At 40.5% G+C, this 21,158-nt stretch overlaps 1 protein-coding gene across 1 annotated transcript in view; it reads right to left on the minus strand.

Moving 5' to 3' along the window:
- The window catches only part of igsf11 (immunoglobulin superfamily member 11), a 177,424-nt gene extending 164,601 nt beyond the window's left edge, over nucleotides 1-12,823 (minus strand). The window contains exon 1 of the mRNA XM_072455045.1: nucleotides 12,696-12,823. Coding sequence (XP_072311146.1) covers nucleotides 12,696-12,756 — 61 coding nt within the window. The 5' untranslated portion in view covers nucleotides 12,757-12,823. The remainder of the gene's footprint in view (nucleotides 1-12,695) is intronic.
- Nucleotides 12,824-21,158: the final 8,335 nt, after the last annotated feature.

Below are 21,158 nucleotides of genomic sequence, written 5' to 3' on the forward strand. Positions count from 1 at the left end.
CAAGAGTCATTGTCAATAAAAGAATTTAGGTCGAGAACTCCGATATTTGTACTATTCTGCGGTATTTTTCTAACTGTGTTCAATGACTACAACTGAAGCTTTTTCTACAATGGAACACGCCTGGACGAATGAGGGATTACACCGACGTATTTCCAAGAATTTTGGGCCTCCCAATGGGCTGGACTTACCACAGAATAGTACAAATATCGGAGTTCTCGACCTAAATTGTTTTATTGACAATGACTCTTGGATGAGAGTCGGAACGTCAATTTTTTCTAACTGTGTCCAAATGACTACAACTGAAGCTTTTTCTACAATATAATACGCAAAGGGCAAAGGGGGGTTTGAAGTAAATTTGAATAAATCCTGTGTCATTTCCAGTACTCTTAGATGTATTTTAGATGTCATATTTTTCCACAGTTTTTGTCAATAGGCTACATGGATAGATCTAGACTGTACCATCTGGTGTATGCATGGGTTACAGTATAAGAAGCCCCCCAAATCACGATTATGGCACTGCGGACTGAGACTTTAGACAATTGAACAGTTTTTTTTCCACTTGTAACAATAACAGACGCTTTAGTTTTCTGTTAATAAGTTTGACTGCGGTTTGTATGAGTTGTAGAGTGAAATTCTCTCTTGTCTTTCTCGCTCTCTGGTCTGGTCGCGGCCCTAAACAATTGCTTTGAGTTAGTTTATATCCCGGGCCGGCCCTGCTCATTATTTCATTGTCACATACTGCAAGATAAATACTATAATTAGACGGTGTGAATTAGGATTTGGTCATGTTGTTGTCAATAATCAGAAATAGGGGTGTCACGATTATTTAGTTAATCAATAATCGTCACAATATAATCGTGAGAACCCAAAAAATAATAATCGTGACAATTTTAAAAGCAAAATTAAGTATTTTTAGTTAAATCGCTCGTCCAGAAATCTACCTAAATGTTAAGAACTTTATTTTATCTGGCTGTTTGTGTCAAATTTTACTTTATTTTGTCTTTCAGACCGTTACATTTTGTAAAGCCGGAGAAAGAGTCACATGGCAATTAAAGAAAATTAAATATGTCACTGTTGTTTGGTCACAGTCTCAATGATCGAGAATAATCGTTAAATCGTGATGTTTTTTTTTCACAATAATCGTAACACAAAAATTGGATATTGTGACATCCCTGATCAGGAATAGTTGTAAAATTGCGATGCTTCTTCCCACAGCAAACACCAAAAATGACTTTCCACTACAATCAATACTGCTTTTATCTTCAAATAAACTGCATAATGTGTCTGCCATCAATGACTTTAAGCCCTGAGCTAAATATTTGACCATCGTTTGTAAAACTTCCTTGTAAAATGAAGTTCAAAAATAAAAAAACAAACTGACATAATCTTGGACTTGGAAACCCCCGACTTGTGACTAAAGGCCAAAACGTTGGTCACGCTCTCCGCAGACTGCTGATTAGTTGTGCTTTTCGCTTGCACAGAAGCCTTCCAATGATACTCAGATGTTTTTTTGTGGGGGGGGGGAACAACATTAGGACTTCAAATGAGGTTTAATTTGCGATCTAAAAGTGCCTTGTGACGTGTCGTGCCAGTCCCGTCTTTGCCCTGTCGAGCCCGAAGAGCCAGCGAAGCAAAACCGCTCATTTGGAGAAGAGGACGTTCGAGTGCAGCAACGCGACGGAGACATCTGCTTTAAATATGGATAAGCTCAAGGCCCTCTACTTCTCTCCCCGTCGCACACACACACACACACACACGTACACACTCGCACAGATCGCAGTATCAGATGTTAGCCTCCCGTTCCTCCCAAAGATCCGATCTGTCACGGCGAGCTACACCCCAGGAACATTCTACGGCGCTTAAAGGTCACTGACTCCGACTGCGTTCGTTGATAAGTCTGTGGATATCTGCCGCTTCCCGCACGTCGCTGAGCCAGTTTGCAGAAAAGAACTTCGAAACGCAAACGATTTCGGTAGTCGGATGTGGAAGTCTGCCTCAAGTGGTGGTGTAATGCGAAAATCCTGAATGAATGGCCCATGGATCGAGCTCACAAGAGGGGGGGAAACGGCTAACCACTTCAACACCGTTCCTATGAGGACATTAAATAGAGTTAAATGGTGTAACAATTCATTTAATATATAATTAAATTGGGGGTGCACGGTGGTTAGCGCTCTTGCCTCCCAAGAAGGAGATCATGGGTTCGATTCCTGGACCAGACCAACATCACATGATCTCTCTGGGTGGAGTCTGCATGTTCTCCCCGTGTTACCGTGGGTTCTCTCCAGGTTCTCTGGCTTCCTCCCACCGTCCAAAGACATGCATGTGTTAGGCAAAATTGGTAACTCTAAATTGGCCCTAGTGAAAGAATGTGAGACTGAATGTAATGTCTGTAATGTCTATGTCTCTGTGTTGACCCTGCGACAAGTTGGCCACTGTCCAGGGTGTACCCCGCCTAAGGCCCGAAGGTACCCGCGACCCCGAAAGGGAACAAGCGGTAGAAAATGGATGGATGGATGGATATAATTAAATTGCTACTACCTAAACTCTGCTTCTGACTACATTTTCCATCAACATTTACCGTAATATTTAATTTCACTTGCAATCTGTTCATTTCCTTTCCTTCTTCTTCTTGTCCCACTTCCCGCGGGGAGTGGGACAGACACATTGGTGACCTGTGGACCCAGATGTTCCTCGAGTCCCTGGAGAAGCGGTCCCTACTCCACTGGTTCTCCTCCTGAGTGGCTCCGGCTCCACTGTCTATCTCCGCCTGTCCGTCTGAGGGAGTCGGATCTCTCCTTCACTGTGGAACTCCTCCAGGTTTCTACTTTTTCAACAGGAGGTTTTTTCCTGGCGGAGAAGGACATGGGACCTTGGGACATTTGTCTAAGGACACGGGACCCTGGGACATCGCCAAGTCCCATGAACATTGTTTAATCTGCTGCTTCACAGTTGCCCCTCTAGACGACTGCTGTTGTGATTTTGGGCGTTACAAAAATACAATGAATTGAATTGAATACTTGTGCAAAACAGTTGGTTACAGACAAACAGAAAGTGACTGTTTTGTAGTAAATTAAAAGCCCACAAACCAAGCATAATGCTAATATCTGCTCCAGCCAGGGGACGCGATTGAACAGCTACTTGATTGTATTATCTGTTACTTGGGGACATTCTTAGCTCGTAGACAAGTTGATATTGTGAACCTGCCAAGTGTGCGACGAATCGATTTAAACTGTATCACGATCCATTTGTTTCTTGTCAGTGATGAGCTTGTGTCGTTTTAATCGAGACGTTTACAGTCAATCAACGTCTGGTTTAGGGCCGTGCTCAATATATCGATATCGTGATGTATCGTGACGGACTTCTTGGCAATACACGTATCGATACAGAGACCGTGGTACTTTTAAACAACGTAAAGTCTTTAGAATATGCTGAGTTCTACACTTCTGAACCTACAGCCTGACGCACGACGGCTGAATCTGAGGAGCTGAAAGTGTGACTTAATCATACGACAGTTGTATTCTGATATTGAGGACACCAGATTAGGGCTGGTACAATACAATACATATGATACAGGGTCCACGATACGATACGAATCCCGATACTCAGAACTGGATTCGATAGGCGTCCTGATTCATGATATCCCTTAAAACCAGTGTTAAAAGTTTACTGAAATTATGTGTTGATTAAGTAGAATAACAAAACGCTTTAGAATAACAAAACGCTTTAGAATGTCATGTTCAGCGTGTAAAGCGTTTCGTTATTCTACTTACTGAATTGGGTTTTTATTCTACTTACTGAAAGTGTTTTTCAGACTTCCTATAAGCGATGTGATCTGTTCTTTTCCTCTGTATCTACCTCTGTATCTACCTGCGTTGCACCAATGAAATTTCCCCATGTGGGACAATAAAGGAATATCTTATCTTATCTTATCTTAATCAACACATAATTTCAGTAAACTTTTAACACCAGTATCGGTATCGGGATTCGTATCGTATCGTGGACCATGTATCATAATATGTATTGTATTGTCGGTGTAATCCCTCATTCATCCAGGCGTGTTCCATTGTAGTTGTTGTTTCTAACCGAGTCCAGATGACAACAACTGAAGCTTTTTCTACTATTGTATTGTATTGTATTGTATTGTATTGTATTGTATTGTATTGTGATGTATTGTATTGTATTGTATTGTATTGTATTGTATTGTATTGTATTGTATTGTATTGTTTTGTTTTGTTTTGTTTTGTTTTGTTTTGTTTTGTTTTGTTTTGTTTTGTTTTGTTTTGTTTTGTTTTGTTTTGTTTTGTTTGGTATTGTATTGTATTGTATTGCATTGCATTGCATTGCATTGCATTGCATTGCATTGCATTGCATTGTATTGTATTGTATTGTATTGTATTGTATTGTATTGTATTGTATTGTATTGTATTGTATTGTATTGTATTGTACCAGCCCTAATCTGGTTTAATGTAGAATTCAGACTTCAGGAGGAAGATGTTTGACTCTATTTATATGTCAAACCAGCTCTGATTCATAGCCTGTCTGGTTTACGTTCATGAAATAACAATGGAGCGACACAATTTGTTTTCAATTCGAAAAAAATCCATATGAGGTAAACACATTGATCTGTTTTACCGACCAACCACCGACTCGCTCCGTCGCTGACCCGGATGTGGCCCGACAGCGTCCGATTCCAGACTCTGACCCCAGATGTTTGGCACCTCTTCCGGGCCCTGAGCCTCTAATGTGTGCTTAAGACACCGCGGCGTCTCGCTCCTTCCTCTCTTCCCTCTCCTCCGCCACATATCTGCCCATCACTTATTCACGCACGCTCAGTCCCGGGACGCCGTCATCGTGCAGTCTTGTCGCTCACACGCGCACACTTTTTAAGAGGGGTCCCGGCGGTCTTTTAATTTTTTGAGAGGCTATTTTTAGTGTAAAAAATTACCGAGGTGGAAGGTTCCATCTGGCCAACGCGCTTGTTGCAGCTGCTCCTTTTCAGTGGCGGGCGCAAAACGAGAGGAAAACGTGATGTGCTTATGGGATGACATATGCGCGCCGGACGATTTGAGCCTTTGTGTCCGATTTGGTATCTCGAGTTGCGTGAAGTCTAAACATACGGCGGTTTACGTGGAAATACCTGCACGAGATTGCTCAGGATTTTTTTTTTTAAATAAATAAAAGAGCGGAAAATAATGAATAATGTACATTTGCTTCATGCATGATTAAATTATGTTTCGTCATAGGGGAAATGCAGATGGAATGCAGTGGCTAAACCTAGTACAAATATTTTTTTTGTATATTCATAAAAATTCAAAACTTTCTATTATTTTTGGACATTTTGATTGAATAATGCCGCTGCACTCTTTATAAAAGCTCTTTGGAAATGCGTTTTAGAGTCTGTATAATCCAGATAAAACACATAATAATCCTGATTATTCCAATTAATTGTGGCATGTCTTTTTTATTTTGTAAGATGAATGATTTTATGATTTATTTATTTTTATGGTCAAAAGAGCACCTTGAGATCTATTCAGTTGTGTTGCATTTGTTACTACTTTACTACTTTTTAATGGTCTACACCGTCTTAAAATTAGAAAAACATTGGTATGGCATGCTTCATTGCTTGCCATTGTTAAATTACATGTTAATAAGACTTACATTAAAAGTAACAGACAGACGGTGCTGGTTCAGTTTGATAATAATAATTAATTTGGCACATTTTTGACACTTTACAAAGGATTAAAAGACATACAAACACAATCAGTAACACATAAAACAGCCATACCCAAAAACTAAAAGAGAAATCAGAGGGAAAAGGCGATCACATGTTTAACTAGCTGTTATACTCATTATTACTCCATGCAAATTGGTTTAACGACATAACAAAACAATGGGACTATCATATGTTCGCATGTGACTGGGAATGACACTTCCTCCGAACAATCAGAGCGCTCCTAATCAGCGTGTCTCTGCTCATTATCTGTATCCATCACATGCACAAACTTTTAATTAAGTTTATGACATGAACTGGTTTCCAAAGTGAAATAAAAGCTTTTAATACATGGTCCGGATCATTACATATTAGTTATAAAACAATCTTTGTGTGACCAGCTAATTTCACCGGCCGTAATTATGTAAACCGATCAATGTCGTCCCTCGGTGAACTCGTGCGCAGCCAGGCTAAGCTAATTGGCGCTACGGAAATTAAGCGGTGGCAAATGGAGCCGTATGAACACAGAAAAACACACGACCATGATTCATTCATTCATCTGTACTGTATAATTGCATGCTCAAGCAACTATGGGTGTTAAGTGGGATTAAACATGGATTACTGCTTGCGGTGTCGAGAGGCTGTGATTGGGTAAAAGTGTTCAAACGTTATTAAGCAGACAATTTAAACCCACAATCTATTTGTTGAGAGGAAAAAGAACTGTTACATATCTCCCATCTTGAATGACCTGGATCCCATTTGCACTTTTAAAATGGTAATTTTCCATATGTTTGAACACAAAATCATGAGATAAGCAAAAATAATAATAAAATATAGTCAAATATAAAGTCACAACCAATAAAATGTCTGCTCCTGGGCTTCTATCTGACATTTTCATGAAATATTTTGTAGAGTTTGGTGTATTTTATCTTTTCTTTCTTTATATGAGCAAAAACATACTTCCCTATTCTATTATGGGGTATACAAAAAGTAACTTAAGCATTATCTTCACTTAATTATATCAGTACAACTACAGATTTAAAGGAGATATACATACAATTCGAAAGTTAGTAGTATTACAAAATGAGTTCCAACTTGTGCACTCTAGAATATAAATTAAAAGTGCACTAATGTTTCTGTGGAGAGTCCATCACCTGTTTGTCTGTACGAAGATGCCATTCCGCTGTTGGAACTTATCTACTGTATACATGGAGATGAACATTGTGCATCTTTTATTTACCGAGCGATAAGTCGATTATACGTTCAATGTCATACTGTTGAACTGTTGAGCAAAACTACTGTATTTTCCGGACTATAGTCTATAGTATAAATCGCCAGAATATAGTAATAGTAAGCCAAAAATTGCATAATAGAGATGAAAAAAACATATACACGCACTGGAGTATAAATCGCATTTTTGGGGAAAATGTATTGGATAAAATCCAAGACAAGAACAGATATTTCATCTTGAAATGCAATTTAAAATAATAACAGATTAGAGAACATGATGAATAGGTGTTCGTATGCTAACGCTAACACCTTCAGCTACATGACGTATGCTAACGCTAACACCTTCAGCTACATGAGGCACAGACAGAACTGTGGTAAGTGTCTGGTATGTTAACGTAACATATGAACAGTTATTCAGATAACTATAGCATAAAGAACATGCTAACAAGTTTACCAAAGCATCAGTATCACCCCAGATCACTAAATCCACTGAATTCTTCTTCCTCTGTGTCACTTCTAAACAACTCCACAAACTCCAGAGGAAGAGGAAGTGCAGATTCTTCTTCTGCGTCGCTTAGAGCCTAGAGCGCCCTCTTGTGGTTGTCAATAATCAACATGTGAAACGCGTTTGCCAGTGTGAAAATAACAAATAATATCACATACAAGTCGCTCCGGAGTATAAATTGGCACCAAGGCCAAAACTATGTTAAAAGGTGTGACTTATTATCTGGACAATACGGTACTGTACATCCTCTTGAAATGTCTCCATGAAGAAAAGTCGCACCTTTAAAGGACATTTGAGCGCGTGCCAACCCAAGCTGTTGCATAAGCTCTTATTACGCCAACAGACAAACAAACGTTTAGCTCCTTCTCCAAAATGAATTTACCGAATGGATTTCACTGTAGCCCTTTGTCACTCTGAACGAGTCGGTCGAACACGCTGCCACGGGCGACGGGGAATATTTGACTGACAATATTCTTCAACCAGTGAACGCGTTTGCGTAGACGACTGCTTTGCGTTCTGCTTCTAGAGAACATCGAGCGCTCCTTCAAGGCCGTCGGACTTTGATGAGCGGGACTGAAACAATGAAATATTTATGCAGCGTTCGACGGCCAAGAACGGGACACGAGCGAGGGCCTGACGTGAACCCGTCTCAAGATGACACCTGTCCAAGCCACTTAAACGACGTGTTCTTGGAAATACATGTATCTACGAAAGGGAAGCGGGTGAGTGAATGGGCTTGGGACAGATATGGCTATAGATTGGAATAAAGGACAATAAATACACAAAGGAGAAGGTTTGTTGGTGCTGGAATAATAATCTTTATCATTCATATCACTCATATCACACTCGATTGGTAGCGGTCTGAATGGGGACTAAACCACGAAAAGCCAAAAACATGGAACCAAGACTAAACCAGGGCAGGGACCATTCAGCTCAGAGCAGTAAAAAGTCTTCTCATACCAGCTCCTTTAGATTGGAAATGACTTTTGGATGAATACTAACTTTTTTGACAATGGATCGCTCACGGACGAGGAAACCGTAACTGTTTGGTGAGCAACTGTTTAACATTCATGGAAACTCCTTTTTGTCTTTTTTTCTGATGTTGTGATTGACGCGTTTCGGGATTAGCATTGAAAAAACATTGAGAAATATGTACAAAATGACAGGAAGTGACATCACACTAGGGACACTCATTCCAGTCAAAGTTTAAGCAGAATTTACTCAAAGAAACTACTTTTTGGACTCCTTTAAACATTACTCTGACAAAATAAAAGTGCTCTCATTCATTTTTGATTGTCAAATAAATCAAATTGTGACATTGGATGAGTTTTTGCCCAGTGTTTCCCGGTGTGATGTCATCAATTACAAACAGGAAGTGACATTATAAACCTGAAGAAAATGTGCAATTCTGTGCACAATTCAAAATATCTTTTCTGCATTTTAGTTCAATGAGTCGTCCGACCTGTCAGAGGCACTTTAATAATAGATTAAAGTTACACAGTGTGAAAGCTTCACGTTCATACAATATATTCAGACTCGCCGTGGCAGAAGGCGCAGCGCAAACGTCAATAAAGACTCAAGTGTGTGATGATTGTTTTAACAAGTTTGAAGTGGAGGTCGGAGCACGCGGAGCCAAAACAAGCGACCACAATCAATGGCGTTTGTTCAGAATGAAGTTATTTTTAGCAACACGGGCAAAGGATCTGAGAAAGGAACGAGGAACGAGTTTGTGCGTCTATTTGAGCCAACAACGAACACAAAGACGTTTCTTTTTGTTCTAGTGAAAAGTTACATGATTCAAGAGATTTACCACAACATACTGTAACTTTTAAGGACACAGGAAACCCACTCAGACATGGGCAGAACATGCAAAGTCTACACAGAAAAAATCCCGTATGCTTCAGGTATTTCACTTTATATCAGTGATGTGATAAAAACAACAACTAAGATAACTGTCCTTGGTCAATAATAAAGAAGCAAATTAACTAACTAACTAACATTCACAGGAAACAATCACATGTAGAACTGTCTCAGAGCAGCCAGCCCCCTTAGACCCTCATTCTCAACAAGGAAAAAATGTGAAAAACCCTTGTTTATATCCATATAGTTATAGTCCATATACTGTACTAAACCATAGTTATAGTCCATATACTGTACTAAACTATAGTTATAGTCCATATACTGTACAAAACCATATCGTTATAGTCCATATACTGTACTAAACCATAGTTATAGTCCATATACTGTACTAAACTATAGTTATAGTCCATATACTGTACAAAACCATATCGTTATAGTCCAAATACTGTACAAAACCATTTAGTTATAGTCCAAATACTGTACTAAACCATAGTTATAGTCCATATACTGTACAAAACCATAGTTATAGTCCATATACGTACTAAACCATATAGTTATAGTCCATATACTGTACTAAACCATAGTTATAGTCCAAATACTGTACAAAACCATATCGTTATAGTCCATATACTGTACTAAACCATAGTTATAGTCCATATACTGTACTAAACTATAGTTATAGTCCATATACTGTACAAAACCATATCGTTATAGTCCATATACTGTACTAAACCATAGTTATAGTCCATATACTGTACTAAACTATAGTTATAGTCCATATACTGTACAAAACCATATCGTTATAGTCCAAATACTGTACAAAACCATTTAGTTATAGTCCAAATACTGTACTAAACCATAGTTATAGTCCATATACTGTACAAAACCATAGTTATAGTCCATATACGTACTAAACCATATAGTTATAGTCCATATACTGTACTAAACCATATAGTTATAGTATAGTATAGTATAGTATAGTATAGTATAGTATAGTATAGTATAGTATAGTCCATATACTGTACATAATAGTTTTCTGGCCTTAATAGATTTATTCAACTTCCACAATGTTGTATTTCATCACCGTTACTCCATTTTGTATCGTAAGTACATTCTAAGATTCTATAGTTTTATTTACATTACTTATTTGTCTTGATTGTTCCTGTACTTTGCACAAAGTCCCCCACTGTGGGACAGATACAGGCTTCTCTTCTCTCACTTCTGAGCGCCGCATTCCTCCTCGCTTTGACTCGCTTTGACTCACTTTGACTCTTCTTGTACAAGGGACCGCAATTTACTGTTTTCATTTGCGGCCACTTAATGGGACGTTCCTCGGATCGAGCCCGGACCCCCCTCCTGGTCTCTGGCCGTGCCCCCCTCGTCCTTCTCCCTTTTATGGAGCTAAATGCGAGCAGCCGAGCGGAGCACCTGGACAATCACTGGCTTAATTCAATCAGGACGAGGCCGGTGTCCAAGTGGATGTGTCACTACGGCGACTGCGTGCGTCTCTAAAGGGGGGAAGCGCTGTGGGGGTCCCGACACGGCTGAGGCTCGGAGGGGGGGGTCCCGACACGGCTGAGGCTCGGAGGGGCTGAGGCGGCGGATGTCCGAGCGTTTTTTTTAACAGAACTATAAAAACAATTGGTGAATTTATTGGCCGCAGTTGAATATTTTTGTGCTTTCACTTCCCCATAAATGTATGTCAAAATTCGAATACATGTCCCGAAAGAATTCTGTTGTATTCATTCTCTTGATGATCATGCATTATGTGGTTTTATAAAATAGGTTTATAAATATGTCATGCAAAAAATTCCAGTAAAACAGTAACTTGTGGATTTTGCTCCAGACTAAACATTTACTGGATGCATTGTGCTTTTTTTTAATTTATTTCGGCGCCGGTAGCATGAGAATATGAATTATTCCGAATTTGAAGTTTAATTTAGACGCATTATACAGTTGTAGTAAATGTCAACGCTTGTTAAATGTTCTTCACTTTGTTTTTGAGTAATTTGACATGAAAAGTGTTTGTTTTGCAGGTACGCAAAGTGCTCCAGTGAATAACAATAAAAAAGGCTGCCATTTATTCTGTATACATCCATGTTCAGACAATATATGTTTATAATGAAATGATATAGAAACTAACTTTGGTGGAAAGTAACACAGGTAAAAGTACTGTGTTTAAGTAATTTGTCAGCTAGCTGTACTTTACTTAAGTCATTTGAGTGAAGGCATGTGTACTCCACTACATTTTTGAACTAAAAACTAAAGTACATTTCATATGGTTTTATTTTTTTCGCACTTTCACATCGACAAAAGTTAAGTTAAAGCTCCAACTTTGAGCAAACAAAAACACATATAACATTATATCCACTACAAAAGATATTCAAATCCCAATAATTCATCACTACATGTAAATAACAGTTCTCAAAATATATGTGAACGAAAGAAATACTTTTGCTTTTTACTCTTAACGAACCTTTTTAAACAGGCATTTCAACACTTTTACTTATAGGTAGATGTTGCGTGTTCTGCTTTTCACTTTTACTTCAGTCATTTCTTTGCACATGCAGTACATTTTTCTTACGCACCAGTGGAAACTAAAGCATTAACACACACACGAAACCATATGCAAGAACTGCAGTACATGAATCACGCAAACTGAACATAATTTGAAGTAGAATAAGACGTAAGAAAGTCATTCCTTCACTGTGTGCTGCCAAAACCTCACTCTGGCCACTGCGAGGATGAAGAGGAGGATTACCCCGGACATAATCACAATAACTGCTGCACTCGAAAGTAAAGAGAAGGACAAGGAAAAACCTAAACGCCGCGCGCAACATCGACCCCCGAGTCTTAATTCCCGTGGGTGCGTTATAGAAACATATAGAGATAGGTTCCCCTGCTCCGTGGGGTCCACCTGCTGCTGCTGCTGCTGCTGTCTGCTCTGCATGCCTCGCCTCACGTTAATCGGGCGGATTACCAGCGCAGCCCTCTGCCGTCTGCTCCCGTTTCCATGTCCAAAATACTCCCACCGAAAAAGAAAAATAACGGTGCGTAAAAGCGGACGGGACGCGCGCGTGTTTTTGGCCGCGCTGTGCCGTCCGTTCCCACAACGCGCGCGCGCCGCTGAGAGACAGGACATCCCAAGTCTAGTTATTGTTTTGTTTTTGTTTTTTTTTAAATGGAAATGTAAGGGGATTTGCCAACGTGATCCAAACATACTGTATTAAAGACGGTGGATCAAATGGCAGTGGCACGCGCGTTTGCGCTCGAGCCGCCGGGGCGCATTTGTTTTTTAATTCCCACCGCATCTGCCGCTATAATATTGCCCACAAAAAAAAAATCTGTTATTGTAGTGTTGTGATTTGTTGTTCGGGGAGGTGAACTTACCCGCGATGCAGAAAAGCGCCACCCAGGCTATCCATAGATCCGAGTTGTGAAACTTCACCATGGCGCCTCCTGACCGTGCGCGTCCCGTGCCTCCTCCTCACTTGTCTGGACTCGCACCTTATCAGTTCACTTGGGCAAAAAGTGGGCAACGAGGGGATGTCACGTGGAACGAGCGCGCGCGAGTCATTCCAGGATTATTCCCAGTTTTTCTATTTGTTTTGTTGTTTTTTTAATTGCAAAAGACAGCGCGCGCTTCCAAAAACGATCGGGGGGGAAAAGCCGTTACATTCATCCACCGAGTCTCGCCACCGTCTCCGCGCCGCTGCCTCCTCTTCGGTTGAAGTACGGCTCGCACTTCCCCGCACGCGCGTCCACCTGTTGTGCTCGGGGTAGAGACCGCGCTCCTGCCGCCGGGAGGAGTGAGGGCGTCAGTGCGCGCCGCTCGTCCACTTTCCGCTCGGCGAGTGTCCCCTGCGCGTCTTGTTGCGCTCCATGCTTGTTCTGCCGCTGCCGCTACAAGCCGAGCGCCGAGCCGCGAGCGCAAAGAGCGGGTGCGTGGCGGCGAGAGGGACTTCCGGTGATCACTCGTTTCACAATAAAAAGGGAGGAGGAGATTATTGTGGCGCGTCACTCTGTGGGTGGGTGTACTTCACTGCATCTGAGAGCAGGTGCTTTCTACTCGACGTTTGTTATTGGAAAGTAAAATGTTGGGCCTACTTTTTTCACCTGCTGCATTGGTAAAAGTGCCTGTGCCATATTTTGAATTTTACTACATTTTTTTTTTTTAAATGATCACAGAATAGCAAATTTTTTTAGGTTTATAACTTCACTTCCTGTTTGTAATTTATCAACTTGAAATGAGTATCCATAGTGTGATGTCACTTCCAATTTTCTACAGTCTTTTCAATGATTTCTCCACAAATGCCTACTAACACTTTAATTTAGATATGCAACCAGTATGAATACACCAATTAAAGTCAAAATGAGAAAATAGCGAAAAACTGTCGTGGGTTTTAGTACACTCATGGGGACATTCTACCAAAAGGTTTTGAGTTCAAGTCCTGGCTTTGAGCAAATACAAAAATCTATTAATTAGATATCCAGGCTTCAATATTACCAGTACATTTCACCTGTTAATAAATATGTGTAAAATACTTCAATCTTTACTGTAAAACATATTTGTTCATGTATCTGTACTTTTAATCAAGTGACAAACTTCTTCCCTCTTATACTCATAATAACGTCAAGACAAAGGGAATTGTCACTTTTATATTCAGGCTTTAATAAGCCTACTGTGTTTCCTATGTTTCCTAAATTACTACCTCATTTTTTATTTACTTGTCATGAGGTTTTGTCAGGGGTAACCAAACTATGGCCAAAGGGTCCAATTATTGAAATGTCATGTAAACAGTAACATCTGATCCATAATCTACAATCTACATTAAAAAAGCATGATTGAAAGAGTTATTTTACTTTGTTTACAACAGTTACTTAGAAATAACAGTTAAAATCCATCGATTAACTGACACTAATTGTGACTAGTCGACTATTAAAAAAATAATTGTATTTCGATAATAGAATTGTATTTTCGATAATCGTCATCTGGACTATAACAACAACAATTTCAGATTTGTCTCAATAATACACTTTGTTCATAACTCATTTCCATCCAAAACTTTCAGTCACCATATTTCTACGTTGGTAATGTATTTAAATAGTAAGAATTGTTTGAGTATCATCGACTGATTAACAAATGTATCGTTAGTGACAGTTGTTTATGTGATCCGGTGTTTTTGCTGATCACATTCCTCTTGCTCGTGTAAACACACAGCAGAAACCAGATCTAGTGATGGGGTTACCTGATATTTGTCGTTCTCCGAGTTTTCCTGTAAATGTATTTGTCGTGCCACGAGAGCCTTTACTTTCATTCTGATCCGCAGCACTTCCGCTTCCCTCCGCGCGCGTCTGTGCAGCTTGACGGTCTCTGCATCCATGACTGAAGCCCAGGCTGTTGCTGAGAGACCAATGACGCCATCCTCAGGCGAACCGGGGACAGAGAGAGACACGTGCGCCCCCTAGCGTCAGAACCACAGGCTTAATAACCAGGGCTCAACAACGAGGGAACAAAATAATTCGTAATTTTATCCTGTCTTTCTTTTCCTCCCAAACAAAAAGATTAGTCACGTACAAAATCTTGCAAATTGACTGATTCCTTGCCACGAGCACGTTTTTTTTGTGTTCTTCTTCTCCTGCCTAAGCCTCTGTTTGAACCACAATGGATGACGCTGCTGCCATATTAAGCCCATAATAACACTGAGTCATTTGGATAATTTGTAATGTAAATGTCACTGGAGCGTCGTTGCAACAGACGGAGCTCTAGACGCGCATCTCACCTACTCTTCAGTTCACCTTGGCATTTCACACATTTTTTTAATCATCTTTTAAAATTAGATTTTCATATGTTTGCAGGGATCATGTACGAATTGTTTCGATTTAAGTGTAATTTATCTGCTCTCACGAATAAGAAGATGATGAATTATCTCAAAGCAAACAGAAAGTTGCACCTGTTGAATTGTTACTTGTGCAGTTTATGGTCTGCATGGTTTGCATTTGTGCCATTTATGAATGACTAAAGCATTTAGGTCAATGACAAAAACTCCTGGGCTCACCTACACTGTCGACCGCCTAATCCTGTCAACGCTCTGAACCGGATATAACTAAAACATCCCAGAATGAGGAATCCTAAATGTTGTGGGATTAGTAAGCCACTGCCTACTTTATGTAACGTGTCGCTTCCTCTGGATCAGGGGTCTCCATTACATTACGTCTCGATGATAAACACATGTTTCAATTATTGGTCAAATTTATGACCGATAATTTTCCATAATGCCAATGTTGCTGAACAAACATTCACAAACAAGGAACTTGCTTCGGCGTTAAGGTGCAACATCCATCCATCCATCCATTTTCTACCGCTTGTTCCCTTTCGGGGTCGCGGGTGACTGGAGCCTATCCCAGTGACTTCGGGCCTTAGGCGGGGTACATCCTGGACAGTGGCCAACTTGTCGCAGGGCCAACATACAATATGGAATAATAATAATAATAGAAAAAATATATTTTAAAAATTAAGAATTTACTTGAAGTAGACTTAGTCTGTATAATACAAAATGTGCCATATGTCAGATAATGCAACAATTGGACTGGAAGGCTGTAAACGCAGCTCAGACGCCGCTAAAACTAGATGGTCTCACGAGGCATTCTCCCAGATTCTGGTGCAGGGTCAGCGTGACGTGAAAGCAAGTGACCTCGGCCGACCTAAATGTCCGCAGTAAGATTTAAAATATTAGAAATGTTATCAAAAAAGTGCTTGGAGCACTATATTTGCAGGACTGGACTTAGCAGCACTTACGTTTGCAACCTGTGTCTGAGGAGCCAAATTATATAAACTTCTGCATCTGCAGCTAGTACAGCCCATGGTCCGGCACATGGTCCGGCCCATGGTCCTGCCCCTGCAGCAGGTACAGCCCATGGTCCGGCCCATGGTCCTGCCCGATCCGGCCCATGGTCGGGCCCATGATCCAGCCCCTGCAGCAGGTACAGCCCATGGTCCGGCCCATGGTCCTGCCCGATCCGGCCCATGGTCGGGCCCATGATCCAGCCCCTGCAGCAGGTACAGCCCATGGTCCGGCCCATGGTCCTGCCCCTGCAGCAGGTCCAGCCCATGGTCCGGCCCATGGTCCAGCCCGATCCGGCCCATGGTCGGGCCCATGATCCAGCCCATGGTCCTGCCCCTGCAGCAGGTCCAGCCCATGGTCCAGCCCATGGTCCGGCCCCTGCAGCAGGTCCAGCCCATGGTCCGGCCCCTGCAGCAGGTCCAGCCCATGGTCCGGCCCATGGTCCAGCCCATGGTCCTGCCCCTGCAGCAGGTCCAGCCCATGGTCCGGCCCATGGTCCAGCCCATGGTCCGGCCCCTGCAGCAGGTCCAGCCCATGGTCCGGCCCATGGTCCAGCCCATGGTCCTGCCCCTGCAGCAGGTCCAGCCCATGGTCCGGCCCATGGTCCAGCCCATGGTCCGGCCCCTGCAGCAGGTCCAGCCCATGGTCCGGCCCATGGTCCAGCCCATGGTCCGGCCCCTGCAGCAGGTACTGCTTGCACTGCACGTCATGTTCAATAAAGTTGTGTCAGTAATTAAAACTATTAACTGTGAAGTGAATCAAACGACTCGTGTTTGAGTCTTTATTCTCTGCTCCACTGATCTCTTTTCGCTCACCTCAGCACTAAAGAAAACTTCTGCCTCAGAACAGTCCCAGAGAAGAGGGGAACCTCTACTGGGGGATTCAAACGTAAAGGAGAAAATGTGCTGCTTGTAGGAATTTTTTTTTTCCCTTATTTTAGGCCAAGATGTTTATTTGAACTATTGTAATAGAGAAATTAGGGTTAGCATTTCACAGTTACCAAAGGTGGTAAACTGTGAAATGCTAACCATATATTTTTCTTAATAGTAAGATTTACTGGTAAAACGTTTATTTACTTTTGTTTAATAGATTTATACTTATGTCTGTCTTCTCTGTAAGTGGACTGATTGTTTTACTAAATACATAAGGTTACATTATAAAATGATATATTTGAGTGAAGTATTCATATTTGGGCAAAACAATTTGATATTTCAATAGAATTTCCGCCTGTGACGAGATTTAATGTACTAAAATATACTAGTAATAAAGTAATTTATTAAATGAAGTGAAATGGCTATTTTCCTCATGTTTGTGAAGAGAAGCTCAAGTTTATCTGGGTCATTGTCCAGCAGGCACAGGTTTAATATCACATATTTGACCACAATGGATCTGATAAATTGAATTTCTGCAGAGGCTCAGGAAAGATGTCCTCTTAATTTATTATTGATTCAACCTGAAGCCCGCCATTTTCCTTCTCTGCATCAAACATCCACTAGACACAAGAAGATCCTCAGGAAATGCTATAAATCCCTCAATCTTACAGTTCTGTAAAAGATCTAATTTCTGGACAAGCCACATTATTAAACTATATGCAAAAAACACTCTCGTTCTAATGCAATAACAGGAAGGACGATGATCAGTACAAATAAATCTGATTTCTTGCATCAGATGTTGATGTTTACATGTCATTTTAATAATCTTAGGTCTCAAAAGGTCTAATAAACATATTTGAAGGGCGCATGTAAGCACAACCACTGTATTTGTCTTAGCACATTTTACATTGTTCAATACAGATGTTTATTAATGTGCATTGTCCATATTAAATAAAGAAATCAGATAGAAAGTCATTTGGCCGTTGTTTAAATGTGATCTGCTGCCATCTGGTGGTAATAACACGTACATCACGACTGAGGACCTTTTACAGTTCTCATGTATAATTCCAGTAGTTTATTTATCTCAATCGACACAGCAGTGATACAAATCTAGTGTTTCCATGACAACGATGGCAACCTAAAAACGCACAATGAAGCAAGAATAACATTTGACGTAGAGATAATTACAGCAGCTCAGTCGACGTAGAAGCTTCAGTCCTGCAAAAGAAAAATCATGTTAATATTAGGAACGACGCACTGAAATATCACAGTAAATAAAATCAGGTCAAGAGCAGAAGTGGAGCACGGAGTCAAGTCAGGCCAAGACAGGTCGAAAATATGTTTAAATGTGAGGAAACAACTCTCGTCACCTTACACTCTTGTCCTATATGACTGTTTTGTTTATTTTATTTGCATACACATTTTTTCAACCATTTCTGCATCACACGAGTGGTAGAAGTGCTAAAAATGTTGTACCGTTCCTCATTACGCACATGTTCTGTATTTTGTTTTTTTTTGTCCCTCGTCTACAAAGAAACTGAACTTTAAATAGAAGAGGTCAGGCAAATATTGCAGTATAATAGAGATTAAGAGAGGAAAGGGAACGACTGTAACAATTCAGGATGCGTTCACACTGGTCCTGGTCCTGGGTTTGGTCCTGGGTTTGGTCCTGGGTTTGGTCCTGGGTTTGGTCCTGGGTTTGGTCCTGGGTTTGGTCCTGGGTTTGGTCCTGGGTTTGGTCCTGGGTTTGGTCCTGGGTTTGGTCCTGGGTTTGGTCCTGGGTTTGGTCCTGGGTTTGGTCCTGGTTTGAGCCCAGTTTAGTCCAGATGTAGACCAGGCTGGGTTCTGTTCTAGGTTTAGAGAACAGACTTTGGACCTAATGAGACAGCCATTTTAATTCAAAATGTGCCGTGATTTTAATCTAGTTCTGTTATTATTTTATGTGTTTTGTTTTCTGTGTTTATTTGTGAATTAAAATAAAAATAAAAAAAGAAACGTGTGATAACCAGTAAAATACATCTATTACAATGACTACTCTTAAAACAAGTAGTACTATTATTACTGCTACTATAGTATAGTATACAGCTACTATGTTATGTCATTTGTAACTAAAAGAGGGGGAAATAAAACATCTTCTTCATTCATATTAAATCCAGTGAATGTAAATGCAAAATACTATTTTTAACACAACCCTGTGGTCATGACAAACAAAAAGGTACATTTAATGGAAAGTGCAGTCCAAAGGGCAAGGTGTGTCTGAACAAAACTGAACAGACAGGTAACTCTTGTTTGTTTTCGATCAACCAAACAAAAGCTTTGAATAATAATAATATTTCAGAGTCGTTGGTCTGGAAACCAGGCGTGCCAAGAATGCCACCGGTCAGACAACATTTAGTGCATTTGTAGAGTTAAATCTTTACTCGTAGCTTAAAACAATTTGTGAATCGATTGTTGAATTTTGACCCACTGTCTTCCTTTTGCTTTTGAACTGAAGACGGAGCAGTGATGTCATCTTAATAAACACTGTTTATCTCGCTTTTTGACCGATTCGGTACAATTCAGAAGTGTACAGGACAAGCAGAGACAAAGCACCTCTACACGGTGCAGAAGACTTGCTGTCAGATATGTTATTGCAGGTTAAGTTATAAACAGTGCTGCTTTAGCTCTTACCTCGTCACTGGAGGAAGATGATGAAGAAGAGGATTTGTCTCCCTCCTTCTTCTCCTTCTTGTCTCCATGTTTGCGTTTGTCCGACTTGTGTTTGTCAGACTTGTCCTTATCTGACTTGTGCTTGTCAGACTTGTCCTTATCTGACTTGTGTTTGTCAGACTTGTCCTTATCTGACTTGTGTTTGTCAGACTTGTCCGACTTCTTGTCTTTGCTGTCGGATTTGCTTTTGTCACCCTAAAACAGCACAAGTTTATCAATCAATCAATCAATCGTAAAGTAAATTAGAAATGAGCCACATACAGATCAGTGATAGTAACAATTGCTTACAGCTTATAATCTAACTTTCTTTACCTGGTCCTTCTTTTTGCTCCAAGGAAAATTGAATTCATCCTTGTGTCCTTCCTCCTTTGTCACCTTGTCCTCACCAAAAGCTGCGCAAAACAACAACACACATTACACTTTGTTTTACACAACAAAACACACCAAACCACGTGGTCATTTGGGGTGTTTTTAGCAGTTGGGAAGGGGCAAACACCAGGTCAAACCGTAAATAAAAGAGGATAACACAATCTTACCGTCGGAGAGGTCCATCTTCAGCGGTTTTTGTCAGAGAAATGCAGGGCAAACGTCACGTCAGGAATTTGAACGAGAAACACGGCCAAACCGCACCTTTGTCACGTGAGCAGTCAGGCCACGCCCCTAACCACGCCCAATGCGGAAGAGGAGCAAAGCCGTTTTAACACGTGACGGACCATAAAACCGGACGGACCGGATTGTTTTGTTGACTTTAATTTGAATTTGATTGTAAAATAAGTGTGTAGTTTGTCTGCTGTTTTCTTGGATATTTGAAATAAGCTTTATAAGACGTAAGACAATATATGAATTTACGACGTTATAAATTCGTTCAATTCAATTCGTATATTTTGTCAATGTATTTTTTGACCCATTGATATATTCTTATTTATTTAAAATGCTGTTTTTTGTGTTGAAGAGGGCATATCTTTCCTAAAATGACTGTTTGAAACTGTTTGGAGTATAAATAAATAAGATACCCACAATAGATACACTCTTTGTAACGCTGACCTCTTTTGGCCTTTGATGTCTGATTTACTCATAATTCTAATTAAGTTGGGGGAAATATATACACACAAAGGAAAGTCTGATTCGACTGGGTTATGACAATTCCCTTTTCAAATATGAAGCTATAATTTCATTAACAAGTAGATTTAGAGACGTAATAAATTAAGAGTAATTAAGAGTGGTAAGTTAATTGCTTACTGTATACTATATTGTGGTTGTATTGTGGTGAGAAGACAGGAAAGATGCTGATATAAGAGAGGCTGATGTGTGATGAAAAGTGAGCGTAGTGAGGAAGATGAGGAGAGAACAGAAGGAGGCAGAAGACAAGAACCAGGATTATGGTCTTACAATAACGGTAATCAAGGTTCACACAAGTTTTTAACAAA

The sequence above is a fragment of the Eucyclogobius newberryi genome, unplaced genomic scaffold (genome assembly GCF_026437365.1).
Source record: "Eucyclogobius newberryi isolate DKJ021-1_F unplaced genomic scaffold, fEucNew1.0.hap1 SCAF_10, whole genome shotgun sequence".
Taxonomy (NCBI): domain Eukaryota; kingdom Metazoa; phylum Chordata; class Actinopteri; order Gobiiformes; family Gobiidae; genus Eucyclogobius; species Eucyclogobius newberryi.